Source organism: Rhinatrema bivittatum, chromosome 13, assembly GCF_901001135.1.
Source record: "Rhinatrema bivittatum chromosome 13, aRhiBiv1.1, whole genome shotgun sequence".
NCBI classification, from domain to species: Eukaryota; Metazoa; Chordata; class Amphibia; order Gymnophiona; family Rhinatrematidae; genus Rhinatrema; species Rhinatrema bivittatum.
Genome location: NC_042627.1, coordinates 82,560,294 through 82,575,023, shown reverse-complemented (window position 1 = coordinate 82,575,023; position 14,730 = coordinate 82,560,294). Strand labels below are relative to the sequence as shown.

Sequence of the window (14,730 nt, the reverse complement as noted above, 5' to 3'; positions counted from 1 at the left end):
AGCCAGGAAAGTGTGGAAAATATGAGAAGGGATTGTGAAGATTAAGGAATGGTCTAGGATCTAGCATGTAAGATTTAATGGTAAAATGCAGAGTTATGAATTTAAATTGCTAAAACCCAATGAGAGGTACACAATTGGGTGAAATTCTTCTAAACACAAAAGAACAGGATCTGGGGGCAATTGTATCTGATGATCTTAAGGTGGCCAAACAGGTGGATAAAATGACAGTAAAAGCCAGAAAGATGCTTGAGTGTGGGTAGGGAGAGGACTGGTCAGCAGAATAGGGAGGTGATACTGCCCCTGTATAGGACCCTGGTGAGACCTCACTGGGAATACTGAGTACAGTTCTGGAGACCCCACCTTCACAAGGATATAAACAGGATGGAGTATAAAGCAGAAGGTCTAGGTATGTATACTTGAGGAAAGGTGGGATATGATAGAGACATTAAATACCTCTGTTTTACATTTTCCTTTAATTATCTTGATCATTGATGCAGTAGTCTTCCCACCCTGATGGAGGGATTGGCCTGGCCTTCCCTGTACTGTTTGATCTTGTATCTATGTGAATTGACTCTCACCTTTAATGTCTGGCCTGTCTCACTAATGCAGCATGCTTCTTCACATTTTCTGCATTGAACACTATATACTATAGTAGAAAAAGAGCATAAGTAGGATCCCCTTATGATGAAGAGAGAGAGAGAGAGAGAGAGCGCGCCATAGTGCCATCACCTTAGATAGGTATTTATATCTCTAGGGGAGGCCCACCTGGTAACTCAAGGTGAGGTTTAGGTATTAGTGTAGGGGTTAGGGGCCATTTTGACATTCAATGTGAGACGTACGAACAGAACAATGTTCTCTTGTGAAGATTTGATGACCCTCGGAGTGAGGAAACTCAGCCAAAGATGAGATTTGTGCAATGTTCTCTCACCCAGGTAGAGAGTCCATCAAGCTAGGTTGAGAGAACATTGCACAAATCTCATCTTTGGCTGAGTTTCCTCACTCCGAGGGTCATCAAATCTTCACAAGAGAACATTGTTCTGTTCGTACGTCTCACATTGAATGTCAAAATGGCCCCTAACCCCTACACTAATACCTAAACCTCACCTCAAGTTACTATGGCTAGGTTCTCTCTCTCTCTCTCTCTCTTCCTGGTAGTAAACATGGTCCCCCCAGTGGTTGTATGTAGGAAATACCACATTCTGGCACTTATTTCAAAGTGCAAAAAAGTTATCGCAATTTGCAGTAACTTAGCTCTTCACATAGGTATTAGTGCACATTGCAGTAAACTCCCTATTACCATAAAACACGCCCCTTTTCCCATCGCTGCGATATTTACCACATTTTGATAAATCCAGGCCATAGTTTGCAGCATGGTACACTGCAGGAGTATGGGCCATTTTATTCCTTCAGAATTTCTCTTAGAAGCTTGCTTTTTACTAATTTTTGCTTCAGATTATGTGGTTGCCTGAATACTAGTGGAGCAGGGAATATTTCTGTCAGTGCTACTTGTTCTGACCTTTCCTTTCTTTTACTGTAAATTTTTCTTGGGTGTTGTAAGCAAACAAGCAATCTTTTGAGAGATGATTTGGGGGTTATATCTTTTTGTTTTAAGGATTCAGTCAGAATGGACAAAAAAGGAGCCAGCAAAGCAGCATAAAATTATATCCCTTTCTTTCTCTGTCCTCACTGCTAGGGGTGAGGAATCAGAAGGCTGCTGTGGGCTAAACCTTCCAGGGAAGGTAGGTGCTTCTCCCCAGGTCTTACTATATTTAGAATTTTCCCTTACTTACCAGTACCTGACAGACAGGAAGATATACAAAGAGCAAACTTGTACAATTTGGAAAAATGTATTCTGTAGTCAGCAAATATCTTAGTACATACAAAATCAATCTCCCTTAGTGTTTAATAGTTAAGGCGTATTGCCAGCTTTCCCTCTTCCTGGGGAGAGAATGCCACAAGTTGCAAGATGCACTTCTCTCTCAGATACATCGCATCAACGGCTTCCTTTTATGTCTGTGTTTGTGTGTGTACGTGACAGCCAGGACACACTCACTTGGCAATCCTTTGTTACATCCCAATGTCCAGGCTCCACCTCTTCACGTGTGCTCCCTTCTGTCCTTTGTTCTTTAGTTTTGCTTTGATCTTCTGGAAAAAATATTTTTACATCCCTAATATCCCCCTTTCCTACGGGCACAGAATGCAAATTCTGTCCCCCACTGTGTGAACCAAAACACTCTGGCTACTACCTCAAGGCACATTGTCCTCCAGGTCTCCTCGGAGTTTCATATGTGAATATTATTTTTCATACCTGTCCATCAGTCTTTCTGTCCAGTGAAACAGAGCTGGCCAGCACTGCACACAAGGATTAGTCTTTATTTGGATTCACAGCTGTGAATATTTCTACAATATGTCACCTTCTGATCACCCATCAAGCCCTCCTCACCCCTTCCCCGTACCATTGGATGCCTTTTATGAGTCACTTATAGTTTCTGATAATGTCATCCTTTGCTCATTCTATAGTGAGCCGAGGAAGTGAGTAACAGCTCCCAAAAGCTCGTCAAGAAACATATTTCATTATTCCAATAAAAAGGCATCACTTGATTTGTTAACCTTTATTTTCATGCATCCAAGTAGACAAACAAGGTGGCCCCGCTGCTTTATTTTCAAAGTGCAACAGCCAGACAGACCGAAATTAATAGCGCATTCAAAGACAATGCCTCTATTCAAAACACAGGACCTGAACGTAATCCGCTTTGAAGTGGCTGAAAGGCGGAATAGGAATCTAAATCAGTCAATAAATGAATCTAGACCTCTCCTGGACTATCGTGTTCAGTACTGAGGCTGTGCCTCCAAAGAGACATAGGGGCCGATGCAATATTATTCGTGGAAAGCGGGCGCTGACTTTTCAGCGCCCGCTTTCTTAATGCATGCATAGCGCCCGCAAGGGGGGCGCCATGCAATATGCAAATTAGGGGGCCGCGCTAGCAAGGAAATGCTAGGGTCGCTAGTGCAACCTTAGCGCCTACTTGCTAACGCGACCCCGTGGTTACCGGCGGTCTACCAGTTTTGAACACCAACGCCAATAAATTCGGCATCAGTTTTCATAACTGCAGTTGGCCGGTTGAAAACCGACATCGAGCATATCAGCGTCGGTCTTCAAAGTGGCCGGCAGAGATTTTTTTTTCTTTTTTTTTACTTTTAAAAAAGTACAGAAAAGCAGTTTTTTTCTGCTTTTCTGTACTTTTTTTCAGTGCACTCAGCTATTAACGCCTGCTCCAGGCAGGCGTTAATAGCTGAGCCATAAATGTACGTCTGAGACGCACATGTATTTTTTTGCATTTGGAGTGAATGAGTAATAGCCTCGTTCCCATGCATTTGCAAGTGATGAGCGCTAACTCATTCACTCTGCGTCGGATGCGCATTAAATAGGCGCTAATCCCCCTATGCATTAGGGGGTGGCTTAGCGCCTATTTAACCCACGTCCGACAGCGGGTTAAACAGTGCACTCAGCTGAGCGCACTGTATTGCATTGGCCCCATAGAGAGAGGCTATGAAAATGCTGCTGGGCTTATGCAATTAGACATAGCCAGAGGAAAAGAAGAATGGGGAGGCCTGCTATGGGGGCACGATGACATTCAAATGTCACGCAACGTGATTTTCAATGCAAAGGAATCATGACATGTGGAGCAACAAAAGGAAATATTTCATCCCAGAAAGGTGGAGGATGCATGAGGATGTGATGGGGAAAATCTGTATCTGACATAAATAGAAAGGATCCTGAGTCGTGAAGATAAAGCCAGAGTTTGGGTGGGCAGCAGAAGAAGGAACTTGTGAACTTTATCTGCCATTATATTCTCTCTTTCTAGCAGCTGGCTGACAGGAATATTCCAGTTTCCAGTGAATGATAATGTATATTGGCATCCTGTTTGGTTGGAGAGTGTTATAAGAATAATTATATTCATATTATCATTAAAATATTGTTAGTAATGTCTGTGATTTTATGGCTAACAATCATTGAAAACCAGAAATCAAACTATTGAACTGTTTTCTAAGATAATGCCAATTTGTCTGGAATTGGATGGAGCGAGAGAAAGCTGAGCACTGCTGATTGTTCCTTTCTGTGATCATTATCCAAGTTTCATCTTTTCAGAGCAAGCTCTTGTTTCGAGAAGCCTTGAAGTCCAGGGGTGGCAGCCGGATGAATGCTGTGGACACTCTGTGAGTGGTAAAGGAGGGATTGTCCAGCGATGTGCTGCTTGTTTCCTGTGTGCACTGCTTTCGTCCATGACATTCTTGATGTGCCACACTCACTCATTGCTCATCGACGTTCTCAGTCTTTATACCCCAAGCACTTGTTCTATGGATGCAGAAGGTGCACAAAATTCTGATCTTTATTCCCATAAATCTGCCCCCTTAACACAGCCCAAGCTGTTTGTTGTGCCTGGCTGCAGAGGGTTCACCGAGGGATAAGTACTCCATCCTGGTACTGGCAGTGCATGAGCAAGGAGGCTGAAATCCAGCCCTTTAACAGGGGGTATCCTCTTGGCACCTCTCGTAAAATGTACCTTTGTTATTGTCTTAATTGGCTAAATTAATTTGTCTGCAGAAATCACTCATCGCACAGTAACCACAATTTTGTCTGTGTGAACAGTGAAACATAAAGAGATATAAAACAACCCAATAAACTGTTTATAGTTGTATTATTGCTGGCAATTGCTCTGGCCAGATAGCTGGTCTGTCCTGATCGGTACAAAGCAGACAGTAAAATAGGGTGGGTTTTAGACTTGGACATCCCAACCATCATTCTAGGGGATTTCAATCTCCACATCAATGCCACACCCCTATCCCCCAATTGTGAAGCCTTTCTCTCTTCCGTCAATGCCTTGGACTTTGACCAAATAATTACCTCACCCACTCACAAGGCCGGACACACTCTGGATTTAATTTTCATTAACTCATCCCTCCCCACAGCCAACACACCTTCCTGCACCCCAATCCCCTGGTCAGACCACTCCCTCATAAAAACTAAACTCACTGTAAACATACTGTCTATGCTGTGTTCATGCTTTACCTGTGATTCCTGCATTATTACTGTCTATGCTGTGTTCATGCTTTACGTGTAACAATGTGATGCCTGCATTATTACTGTCTATGCTGTGTTCATGCTTTACGTGTAACAATGTGATGCCTGCATTATTACTGTCTATGCCGTGTTCATGCTTTACCTGTGATTCCTGCATTATTACTGTCTATGCTGTGTTCATGCTTTACCTGTGATTCCTGCATTATTACTGTCTATGCTGTGTTCATGCTTTACCTGTGATTCCTGCATTATTACTGTCTATGCTGTGTTCACGCTTTACCTGTAACAATGTGATTCCCGCATTATTACTGCCTATGCCGTGTTCACGCTTTACCTGTAACTGTGTGATCCCTGCATTATTACTCTCTATGCAGTGTTCAGGCTTTACCTGTAACAGTGTGATTCCTGCATTATTACTCTCTCTATGCTGTGTTCAGGCTTTACCTGTAACAATGTGATTCCTGCGTTATTACTGTCCATGCTGTGTTCAGGCTTTACCTGTAACAATGTGATTCCTGCATTATTACTCTCTATGCCGTGTTCATGCTTTACCTGTAACAGTGTGATTCCTGCATTATTACTCTCTCTATGCTGTGTTCAGGCTTTACCTGTGATTCCTGCGTTATTACTGTCCATGCTGTGTTCAGGCTTTACCTGTAACAATGTGATTCCCGCATTATTACTCTCTATGCCATGTTCATGCTTCACCTGTAACAGTGTGATTCCTGCATTATTACTCTCTCTATGCTGTGTTCAAGCTTTACCTGTAACAGTGTGATTCCTGTGTTATTACTCTCTATGCTGTGTTCACGCTTTACCTGTAACAGTGTGATTCCTGTGTTATTACTCTCTATGCTGTGTTCATGCTTTACCTGTAACAGTGTGAATCCTGCATTATTACTGTCTATGCTGTGTTCAGGCTTTACCTGTAACGGTGTGATTCCTGTGTTATTACTCTCTATGCTGTGTTCAGACTTTACCTGTAACAGTGTGATTCCTGTGTTAATACTCTCTATGCTGTGTTCATGCTTTACGTGTAACAGTGTGATTCCTGTGTTATTACTGTCCATGCTGTGTTCATGCTTTACGTGTAACAGTGTGATTCCTGCATTATTACTCTCTATGCCGTGTTCATGCTTTACCTGTGATTCCTGCATTATTACTGTCTATGCTGTGTTCATGCTTTACCTGTGATTCCTGCATTATTACTGTCCATGCTGTGCTCATGCTTTACCTGTGATTCCTGCATTATTACTGTCTATGCTGTGTTCATGCTTTACCTGTGATTCCTGCATTATTACTGTCCATGCTGTGTTCACGCTTTACCTGTAACGGTGTGATTCCTGCATTATTACTCCCTATGCCATGTTCATGCTTTACCTGTAACGGTGTGATTCCTGCATTATTACTGTCTATGCTGTGTTAATGCTTTACCTGTGATTCCTGCATTATTACTGTCTATGCTGTGTTCATGCTTTACCTGTGATTCCTGCATTATTACTGTCTATGCTGTGTTCATGCTTTACCTGTGATTCCTGCGTTATTACTGTCTATGCTGTGTTCATGCTTTACCTGTGATTCCTGCGTTATTACTGTCCATGCTGTGTTCAGGCTTTACCTGTAACGGTGTGATCCCTGCATTATTACTGTCTATGCTGTGTTCATGCTTTACCTGTGATCCCTGCATTATTACTGACTATGCTGTGTTCAGGCTTTACCTATAACGGTGTGATTCCTGCATGGGGCTGTGATGATGGCAAACCTGTCTTCAGCAGTCTGTGCTGTATTCGTGCTTTAACTATCAGTGTGATGCTTGCATGGGGCTCTGATACTTTTTGGGGGGGAGTTTCTGTCTGTGTCCCTGTGTCTGTATTCTGCTCAGAGGGGTCTGGTGGGGGGGGGGGAGATTCTGTCCTGTGTCCCTGTGTCTGTATTCTGTTTGGAGGGGGCTGGGGCGGGGGGGGGGGGGAGATTCTGTCTGTGTCCCTGTGTCTGTATTCTGCTTGGAGGGGGCTGGGGCGGGGGGGGGGGGGAGTTTCTGTCTGTGTCCCTGTGTCTGTATTCTGCTCAGAGGGGTCTGGTGGGGGGGGGGGGGGATTCTGTCTGTGTCCCTGTGTCTGTATTCTGTTTGGAGGGGGCTGGGGGGTGGGAGATTCTGTCTGTGTCCCTGTGTCTGTATTCTGTTTGGAGGGGGCTGGGGCGGGGGGGGGGAGATTCTGTCTGTGTCCCTGTGTCTGTATTCTGTTTGGAGGGGGCTGGGGCGGGGGGGGGGGGAGATTCTGTCTGTGTCCCTGTGTCTGTATTCTGTTTGGAGGGGGCTGGGGCGAGGGGGGGGGGAGATTCTGTCTGTGTCCCTGTGTCTGTATTCTGCTTGGAGGGGGCTGGGGGGGTGGGAGATTCTGTCTGTGTCCCTGTGTCTGTATTCTGTTTGGAGGGGGCTGGGGGGGGTTCAATCTCTGTCTGTAGAGTTCCTTTGTGGGGAGGGGGGTCTCTTTCTATTTCTGTGTCCTGTGTATACTGCTGGGAGTTGTATCCTTAGCTTTATGCCTCTGAATTATTTTCTGGAAGGGATGGGGACTCTCTCCCAGTCTCTGATCTTTGATAGTTGTTAACAGAGTATTTTGGTGTCCAGGTCTCTGGGAACGCTGATGGCTGGCTCAGACTGCAACTCACTAAAATCTATTGTTACAAATGAGACCATCATCCAAATACTTTCTTTCTTCCGCAATCTGTCAGTTCTGTTGGACACATATCTGGTATGTTGCAGTGCTTAACTAACTCCTATATACCCTTGCATGTATAGTGTGATATATGCTGTGATGTCATGTCCTGCTTCCCTCTCACCCGCTTCATATTCAGTATATATCATGGTGTAATATAATTTCTTCCCCTCCCACCCACTGCATGTACAGTATATAACATAGTGTGCTGTTACTTTCTCCTTCCCTCTTACCCACTGTGCATACAGTACATAACGAGGTGTGATGTCACATCCTCCCTCCCGCTGTGCCTACGGTACATAACGAGGTATGATGTCACATCCTCCCTCCCGCTGTGCCTACGGTACATAACGAGGTATGATGTCACATCCTCCCTCCCGCTGTGCCTACGGTACATAACGAGGTGTGATGTCACATCCTCCCTCCCGCTGTGCCTACGGTACATAACGAGGTGTGATGTCACATCCTCCCTCCCGCTGTGCCCACGGTATATAAAAGAGGTGTGATGTCACATCCTCCCTCCCGCTGTGCCTACGGTACATAACGAGGTGTGATGTCATATCCTCCCTCCCGCTGTGCCTACGGTACATAAGTCAGTTACAGGAATAATGACTGCATTATTCCATTGTAGGCTGCCTCTGCTTGAGCCCGGGAACTTAAGCTAAGTGTTTGATAATTGCTTGAAATCTTAAATTTTATCATAAGTCTTTTTATAACTGTAGTGTGGAATATTAATATTGAGTATTTTAGCAGTGCAAAAGTGATGTCTTTTTATAACTGTGAGGCACAGGTCAGTACTGTAGTGTGGAATATTAATATTGAGTATTTTAGCAGTGCAAAAGTGATGTCTTTTTATAACTGTGAGGCACAGGTCAGTACTGTAGTGTGGAATATTAATATTGAGTTTTTTAGCAGTGCATTAGTGGTGTCTTTTTATAACTGTGAGGCACAGGTCAGTACTGTAGTGTGGAATATTAATATTGAGTTTTTTTAGCAGTGCATTAGTGGTGTCTTTTTATAACTGTGAGGCACAGGTCAGTACTGTAGTGTGGAATATTTATATTGAGTATTTTAGCAGTGCATTAGTGGTGTCTTTTTATAACTGTGAGGCACAGGTCAGTACTGTAGTGTGGAATATTAATATTGAGTTTTTTAGCAGTGCATTAGTGGTGTCTTTTTATAACTGTGAGGCACAGGTCAGTACTGTAGTGTGGAATATTAATATTGAGTTTTTTAGCAGTGCATTAGTGGTGTCTTTTTATAACTGTGAGGCACAGGTCAGTACTGTAGTGTGGAATATTTATATTGAGTATTTTAGTAGTGCAAAAGTGGTGTCTTTTTATAACTGTGAGGCACAGGTCAGTACTGTAGTGTGGAATATTAATATTGAGTTTTTTAGCAGTGCATTAATGGTGTCTTTTTATAACTATGAGGCACAGGTCAGTACTGTAGTGTGGAATATTAATATTGAGTATTTTAGTAGTGCAAAAGTGGTGCACTTGAACAGATTTTCATTTAAGAAAAAAAACCTCACCTAACAGGAGGGAACAGAGTGGACACGCCGGAAGGAGTAGAGAGAATGAGACGTGATTTAAGGAAGCTTGGTCACAGACAGCCAAAGAGGACACTGGATTTTGGGGTCTGGGAAAACTAGTAGGAATGGGGGTAACTTGCTGCTGTGGCTGTTGATGCCCTTAACCAATAAGCCTGATACTTTTGATGCAACCAGAGCTTGCTGGGCAGATTGGATGAACCTTTGGTCCTTTTCTGCCATCATTTCTATGTTTCTATGTCACTGACCTGACCCAACCCTGCAGCCTTGTACAGGAATAATACAAAAGTCACTGACCTGATCCCCCAACTCTGCAGTTATTTACTGGAATAATACAAAGGTCACTGAACTGACCCTGACCCCGCAGCCATTTATAGAAATAATACAAAGGTCATTGACCTGATCCCATCCCTGCAGTCACTAAAAGGAATAATAGAAAGGTCACTGACCTGAACTTAACCCTGCAGCCACTTACAAGAATAATGCAAAAGTCAGCACTGCAGTCACTTACACCACTACCCTGCAGTCACTTACAGGAATAACACAATGGTCACTCACCTGACCCTGCAGTCATTCCCAGGTATAATACAAAGGTCACTGACCTGACCCTAACCCTTTTGAGGATACTGCTGGGTGATACTGCAGATGACAAATCAGTTTCACGTAGCAGAAAGCAACTCCACACTGGCAGTGTTTGGGCACGGGGCAGCTCTTTTGAATAAAGTGCAATTCATAGCCATATCCGAGAATATCCATGGGGTCTCCAAAGTCCGAATGGGGCAGTCGCTTCTACCCTGCCAGGCCCCATTTTCCCAAAGTCAGTGGCCAGCGCTGAGGCTGGAATCAGTTTCCGGTACAGCTGAACAGCATCTGGAGGAGCGGCATTCAAGTTTTCAATATCTGTGGTGCTGGGGGAGAGTTCCTTTTTTTTTTTTTTTTTTTTTTGCTTTGGTGGTTTTTCTTTTTTTTTTATTTCTAATAAACAAAATAACTGAAATGAACACAAGCGAAACAAAAAGCAAATTTAAAAAAAGAAACAAAACAAAAATGTTATCCATGCAGGGATGCATATAAGAGACAGCCCCTGCTCCAAGGAGTTTACAATCTAATCAGCTCGTAGGCAAGAGAAAGAAGAGGTGTTAAGAGGGATCACTTTAAGTGAGCAACACCACAAAATGGCTCTACCTGCAGAAGAATGCATTGGGGTGGATGAGTGTGGGGTAGGGACGGTGGAAATCAGAAACAGAGAAAGCGTTAACCCAGCAAAATCTAAGACAAATAATTCTCTTAGTTGAGACAGTTTAGTAGTTGCAGTTGACCTGTATGGGAGCACAGAGGGCTCTGTGCAGATTAGGGGCTGCGGGGAGGGAGTCCAGGGTTCTGTCCCGGCTCCGCCCACATCAGTGCCTTTTAAAGTGACCCTCCTTATGTCCACCCAATGCCATGACACTCCCACCTCTGTCCCTGCTCCACCCACATCAATGCCTTTTAAAGTGACCCTCCTTATGTCCACCCAATGCCATGACACTCCCACCTCTGTCCCTGCTCCGCCCACATCATTGCCTTTTAAAGTGACCCTCCTTATGTCCACCCAATGCCATGACACTCCCACCTCTGTCCCTGCTCCGCCCACATCATTGCCTTTTAAAGTGACCTCCTTATGTCCACCCAATGCCATGACACTCCCACCTCTGTCCCTGCTCCGCCCACATCATTGCCTTTTAAAGTGACCCTCCTTATGTGTCCACCCAATGCCATGACACTCCCACCTCTGTCCCTGCTCCGCCCACATCAATGCCTTTTAAAGTGACCCTCCTTATGTGTCCACCCAATGCCATGACACTCCCACCTCTGTCCCTGCTCCGCCCACATCAGTGCCTTTTAAAGTGACCCTCCTTATGTGTCCACCCAATGCCATGACACTCCCACCTCTGTCCCTGCTCCGCCCACATCAATGCCTTTTAAAGTGACCCTCCTTATGTGTCCACCCAATGCCATGACAGTCCCACCTCTGTCCCTGCTCCGCCCACATCAATGCCTTTTAAAGTGACCCTCCTTATGTGTCCACCCAATGCCATGACACTCCCACCTCTGTCCCTGCTCCGCCCACATCAGTGCCTTTTAAAGTGACCCTCCTTATGTGTCCGCCCAATGCCATGACACTCCCACCTCTGTCCCTCTTTCCTAGTGTCCTTGTCTGGGATTTGTGGGTCTCTGTCAGCGATATTACACGGAGACCATTTTGTTTTTCTCTCCTTAGAAGAACTGCATTGTGGAGGAACTGAAGAACTTCTTCCTGAGTGCCTCGCTCCTGGAGAGGATGGGAGCTGCGATTGCTGTCCAGCTCCCGTGAGTTCTGACGAGGGGACGCAACATCATTGCTTGTTTTATTTCTTTATTAGCTTTATGGTATATTCTGCTTTTGCAGCTCCAAAAAAGAAATGTCTTAGTAATTGAAGGAGATTCTGTAGGGAAAATGCTGGGACGGAGGGAGGGAGGGAAGAGGCACTTTCACCAGTGGATCCAGCAGTGAGGACCCATGGAATCACAAAATAAATGAATTTAAATGCTAAGAAATGTCTATGGTACTTGGAACTGAGAGTAGTACATAATTTCTGCAGGTAACATATGCCCACATCTCTCTCACAGTTTCAAAATTACAGCCTAACTCTGTTTCCATGCAGAAAGGACCCCGGACCCATCCTATCTGCCCAGTCTTACTCCCGCTGCAATGCCACAGAGCCCACCACTCTCTGGCTCTCCTTCTCGCTGCCGTTCTGTTGCTCATTTGGTCCCTAGCACCTCCCGTTGTGCCACACCATGGCCCTGAGCAGCTCTGACTATAAAAGCTGAATAATCATTTAAAGTAAAGCTGTTCTAAGAAGTGGTTAAGTATCAGGCTGAGAGCCAGGAAAGTCAGGGTTCAAATCCCACTACTGCTGCTGCTGCCCTTGGGCAAATCACTTCCCCCTCCATTGCCTCAGGTAAAGATTTAGGCTCTGATTTACAAAGGGTTTTCTCCCATTCTGTTCTTCCTATTCATACCCAGATCAGTCCAGATTCCTGGGTTTTGCTTCCCTGCCAGCAGATGGAGGCAGAGAAAAAAGTTTCTCTGAAACTGCCATATAACCTGGTGGGCCACCTGCAGTCCCTCAGTATTTCTCTGTCTCCAGCAGATGGTAGAGGTGCAAAACCTGCAGCCTGGAGAGAAAGAAAAAAAAGAAGATGGGAAAATTATCTGGATTCTCCCAGGGGGTCATGAAGTCCTGGTGGAGTCATCCCCCTTGGTGCATGGTGGACGAGCAGGGGGTTGGTGACCCTTCTTGGTAACTTGATCCTAAGTCTGTGGGAGGACATCTAGTGATCCAGTTCCCTCATTCCCCATGAGGCAGGACAGCCTTGGGACCTGCTGCCAGCTCTGCACTGCAGCTCAGTGGAGCTGGGAAGTATCCCCTTTATTACCTTTAGCCTGGGTTGGTTTTAAAGTTGTCTTTAAGGTTTTGTTGAAAAAAAAAATGCAGAGAAAGTGTTTGCGATGGCAACAGTGCTCAGTGCAATCAGGAAGGTTTGGAGCTGCAGGACAGTGGATGGTGACGGCGCTGAGGTATTAAGCAGCACGCAGCCCCAGACCACGTGGCATTTGTGCACTGTAACGCTTGCCATGAGTATGAGGAGAATCTTGTTCGTGGTTTTACAGCTCAGGCCTGTGTTGTGGCTACCTCTCGGGACAAGGCACTCTGCTACTGTGGCTATTCCAGTCAGTGCCATGGAGGGTGTCCTGGACAGTGCAGGAACGGTGACCATCTTAGTTTTTCTGACAGGGTTGTTGGAGTTGGCGGGGAGGCACAAGGATCTCCGTCGCATTTGTCCACAACTATGGTTATTACTGGCTTGGACCAGGGAGGTTCTGAGTTTGAGGATTTCCTCTGAATCAAAGCGATGGGGAGGATTTTCCTCTGGTTAGGTATTCTGATGAATCCAAAGTTTTCCTTATATTACTTTTGCATAAGGCATATTTAATGAAGAGATCTCTCTAAGCCTTGGTCCCAGTCTATAGTAGATGCCCGGCCAGTGAAGAGTCCCATGCAGGTATTTGTCATGTTCTGGGGTTTTCCTCTGAGGCAGGTGGAACTGAATGAGTCACTGAGGACTCAGATGATCCAGAGGTTGTAACAAAGGGTTCCCAGATGTCTGAAATGGCAGATCCGACCGAGGATGCAGCAAAGGCTCCAGTGCCCGAAGGGGATGATCCCAAGGTGGTGCCCTTTATCGCGGAGAGGAGCTCTGGCCTTTTTTTACCCATGTTCTTCAGGAGCAGGGGATCAAGGTTTCACAGGAAGAGTCTGTTCTGGAGGTAGTGGATCCCGACTTGGGTGTCTTGCATGATCCAGCAAAAGATTTTTTTTTCATAAGTCAATTCGGGAGTAGGACATCGTATATTCTGTCTTAAGAGCTGGCAAAGCTATTGCAAAACTTTTTGTCACCAGAAGAAGCGATAGAGCTTTTTGTGCCCCCTAAAGTCGATGCTTCAGTATTGGCGGTCACTAAGAAGTCCACCATTACAATAGCAGTGTCAGCTACTCTAAGAGGGACATAAGATTGCAAGGTGGAGGTCCACCTCAAAGATGAGTCTTAGCGATGGTAGGCAAAGGAGAGTTCTTGACATCTCTCAACTTGACAGATACTTTTCTGCACATAGCCATTAAGCCAGAGCACCAGAGGTTTCTAAGATTCATGATCCTAAGAGAACAGCTTCAGTTTGGGCCCTTTCCTTTGGTTTGACAATGGCCCTGCATACATTCACCAAGGTGATGGTGGGGATGGTTGCCTTATGGGAGGGAAGGGGTGTTGGTGTTGGTGTATCTGTATCTGGAAGATGGGCTCATTTGTGGAAAATCAAAGGACCTTAGTTCAGAAGGTACTGGTACGGTTGAAGTCTCTGGGCTGGGTGGTGAATCTAGCAGAGAGCCATCTTGTTATCTCTCAGTCACTAGCATAGCTGGGAGCCTGGTTTGGCACGTTGGAGAGAAGAGGGTTTCTCACAGAAGAGAGGTTGCTTAAGTTACACGGTCAAATTCAACATCTGTTACAGCTTGCAATACCCAAGACCAGGGACTTCTTACGGGTCCTAGCTTCTCTAGCATCGGCTTGCAGCTGGGGCATTGGACATTCAAGCATATGTGGCCCCTTCAAAGGGCTTTTCTCTCCCACTAGAATCCATTATCAGAGGAGTTCCATCTCCCCCTTCCTTTTGAGAGGGGGAGGCAGAGTCAGACTTTGGTGGTGGCTTATTCAGTCCAGTCTGTAAGCATAATGTAGAATGGGAAGTTTTGGATTGAGTTATACTCACCACCGATGCCTGGCTTTCCGGTCAG

General features: G+C 45.2%; 1 protein-coding gene across 1 annotated transcript in view; it reads left to right on the top strand.

Moving 5' to 3' along the window:
- LOC115074757 (stereocilin-like) overlaps positions 1-14,730 on the top strand; it is a 102,928-nt gene that overhangs the window by 44,430 nt on the left and 43,768 nt on the right. The window contains exons 11-13 of the mRNA XM_029574518.1: positions 4,151-4,218; positions 7,716-7,839; positions 11,616-11,704. Coding sequence (XP_029430378.1) covers positions 4,151-4,218; positions 7,716-7,839; positions 11,616-11,704 — 281 coding nt within the window. The remainder of the gene's footprint in view (positions 1-4,150; positions 4,219-7,715; positions 7,840-11,615; positions 11,705-14,730) is intronic.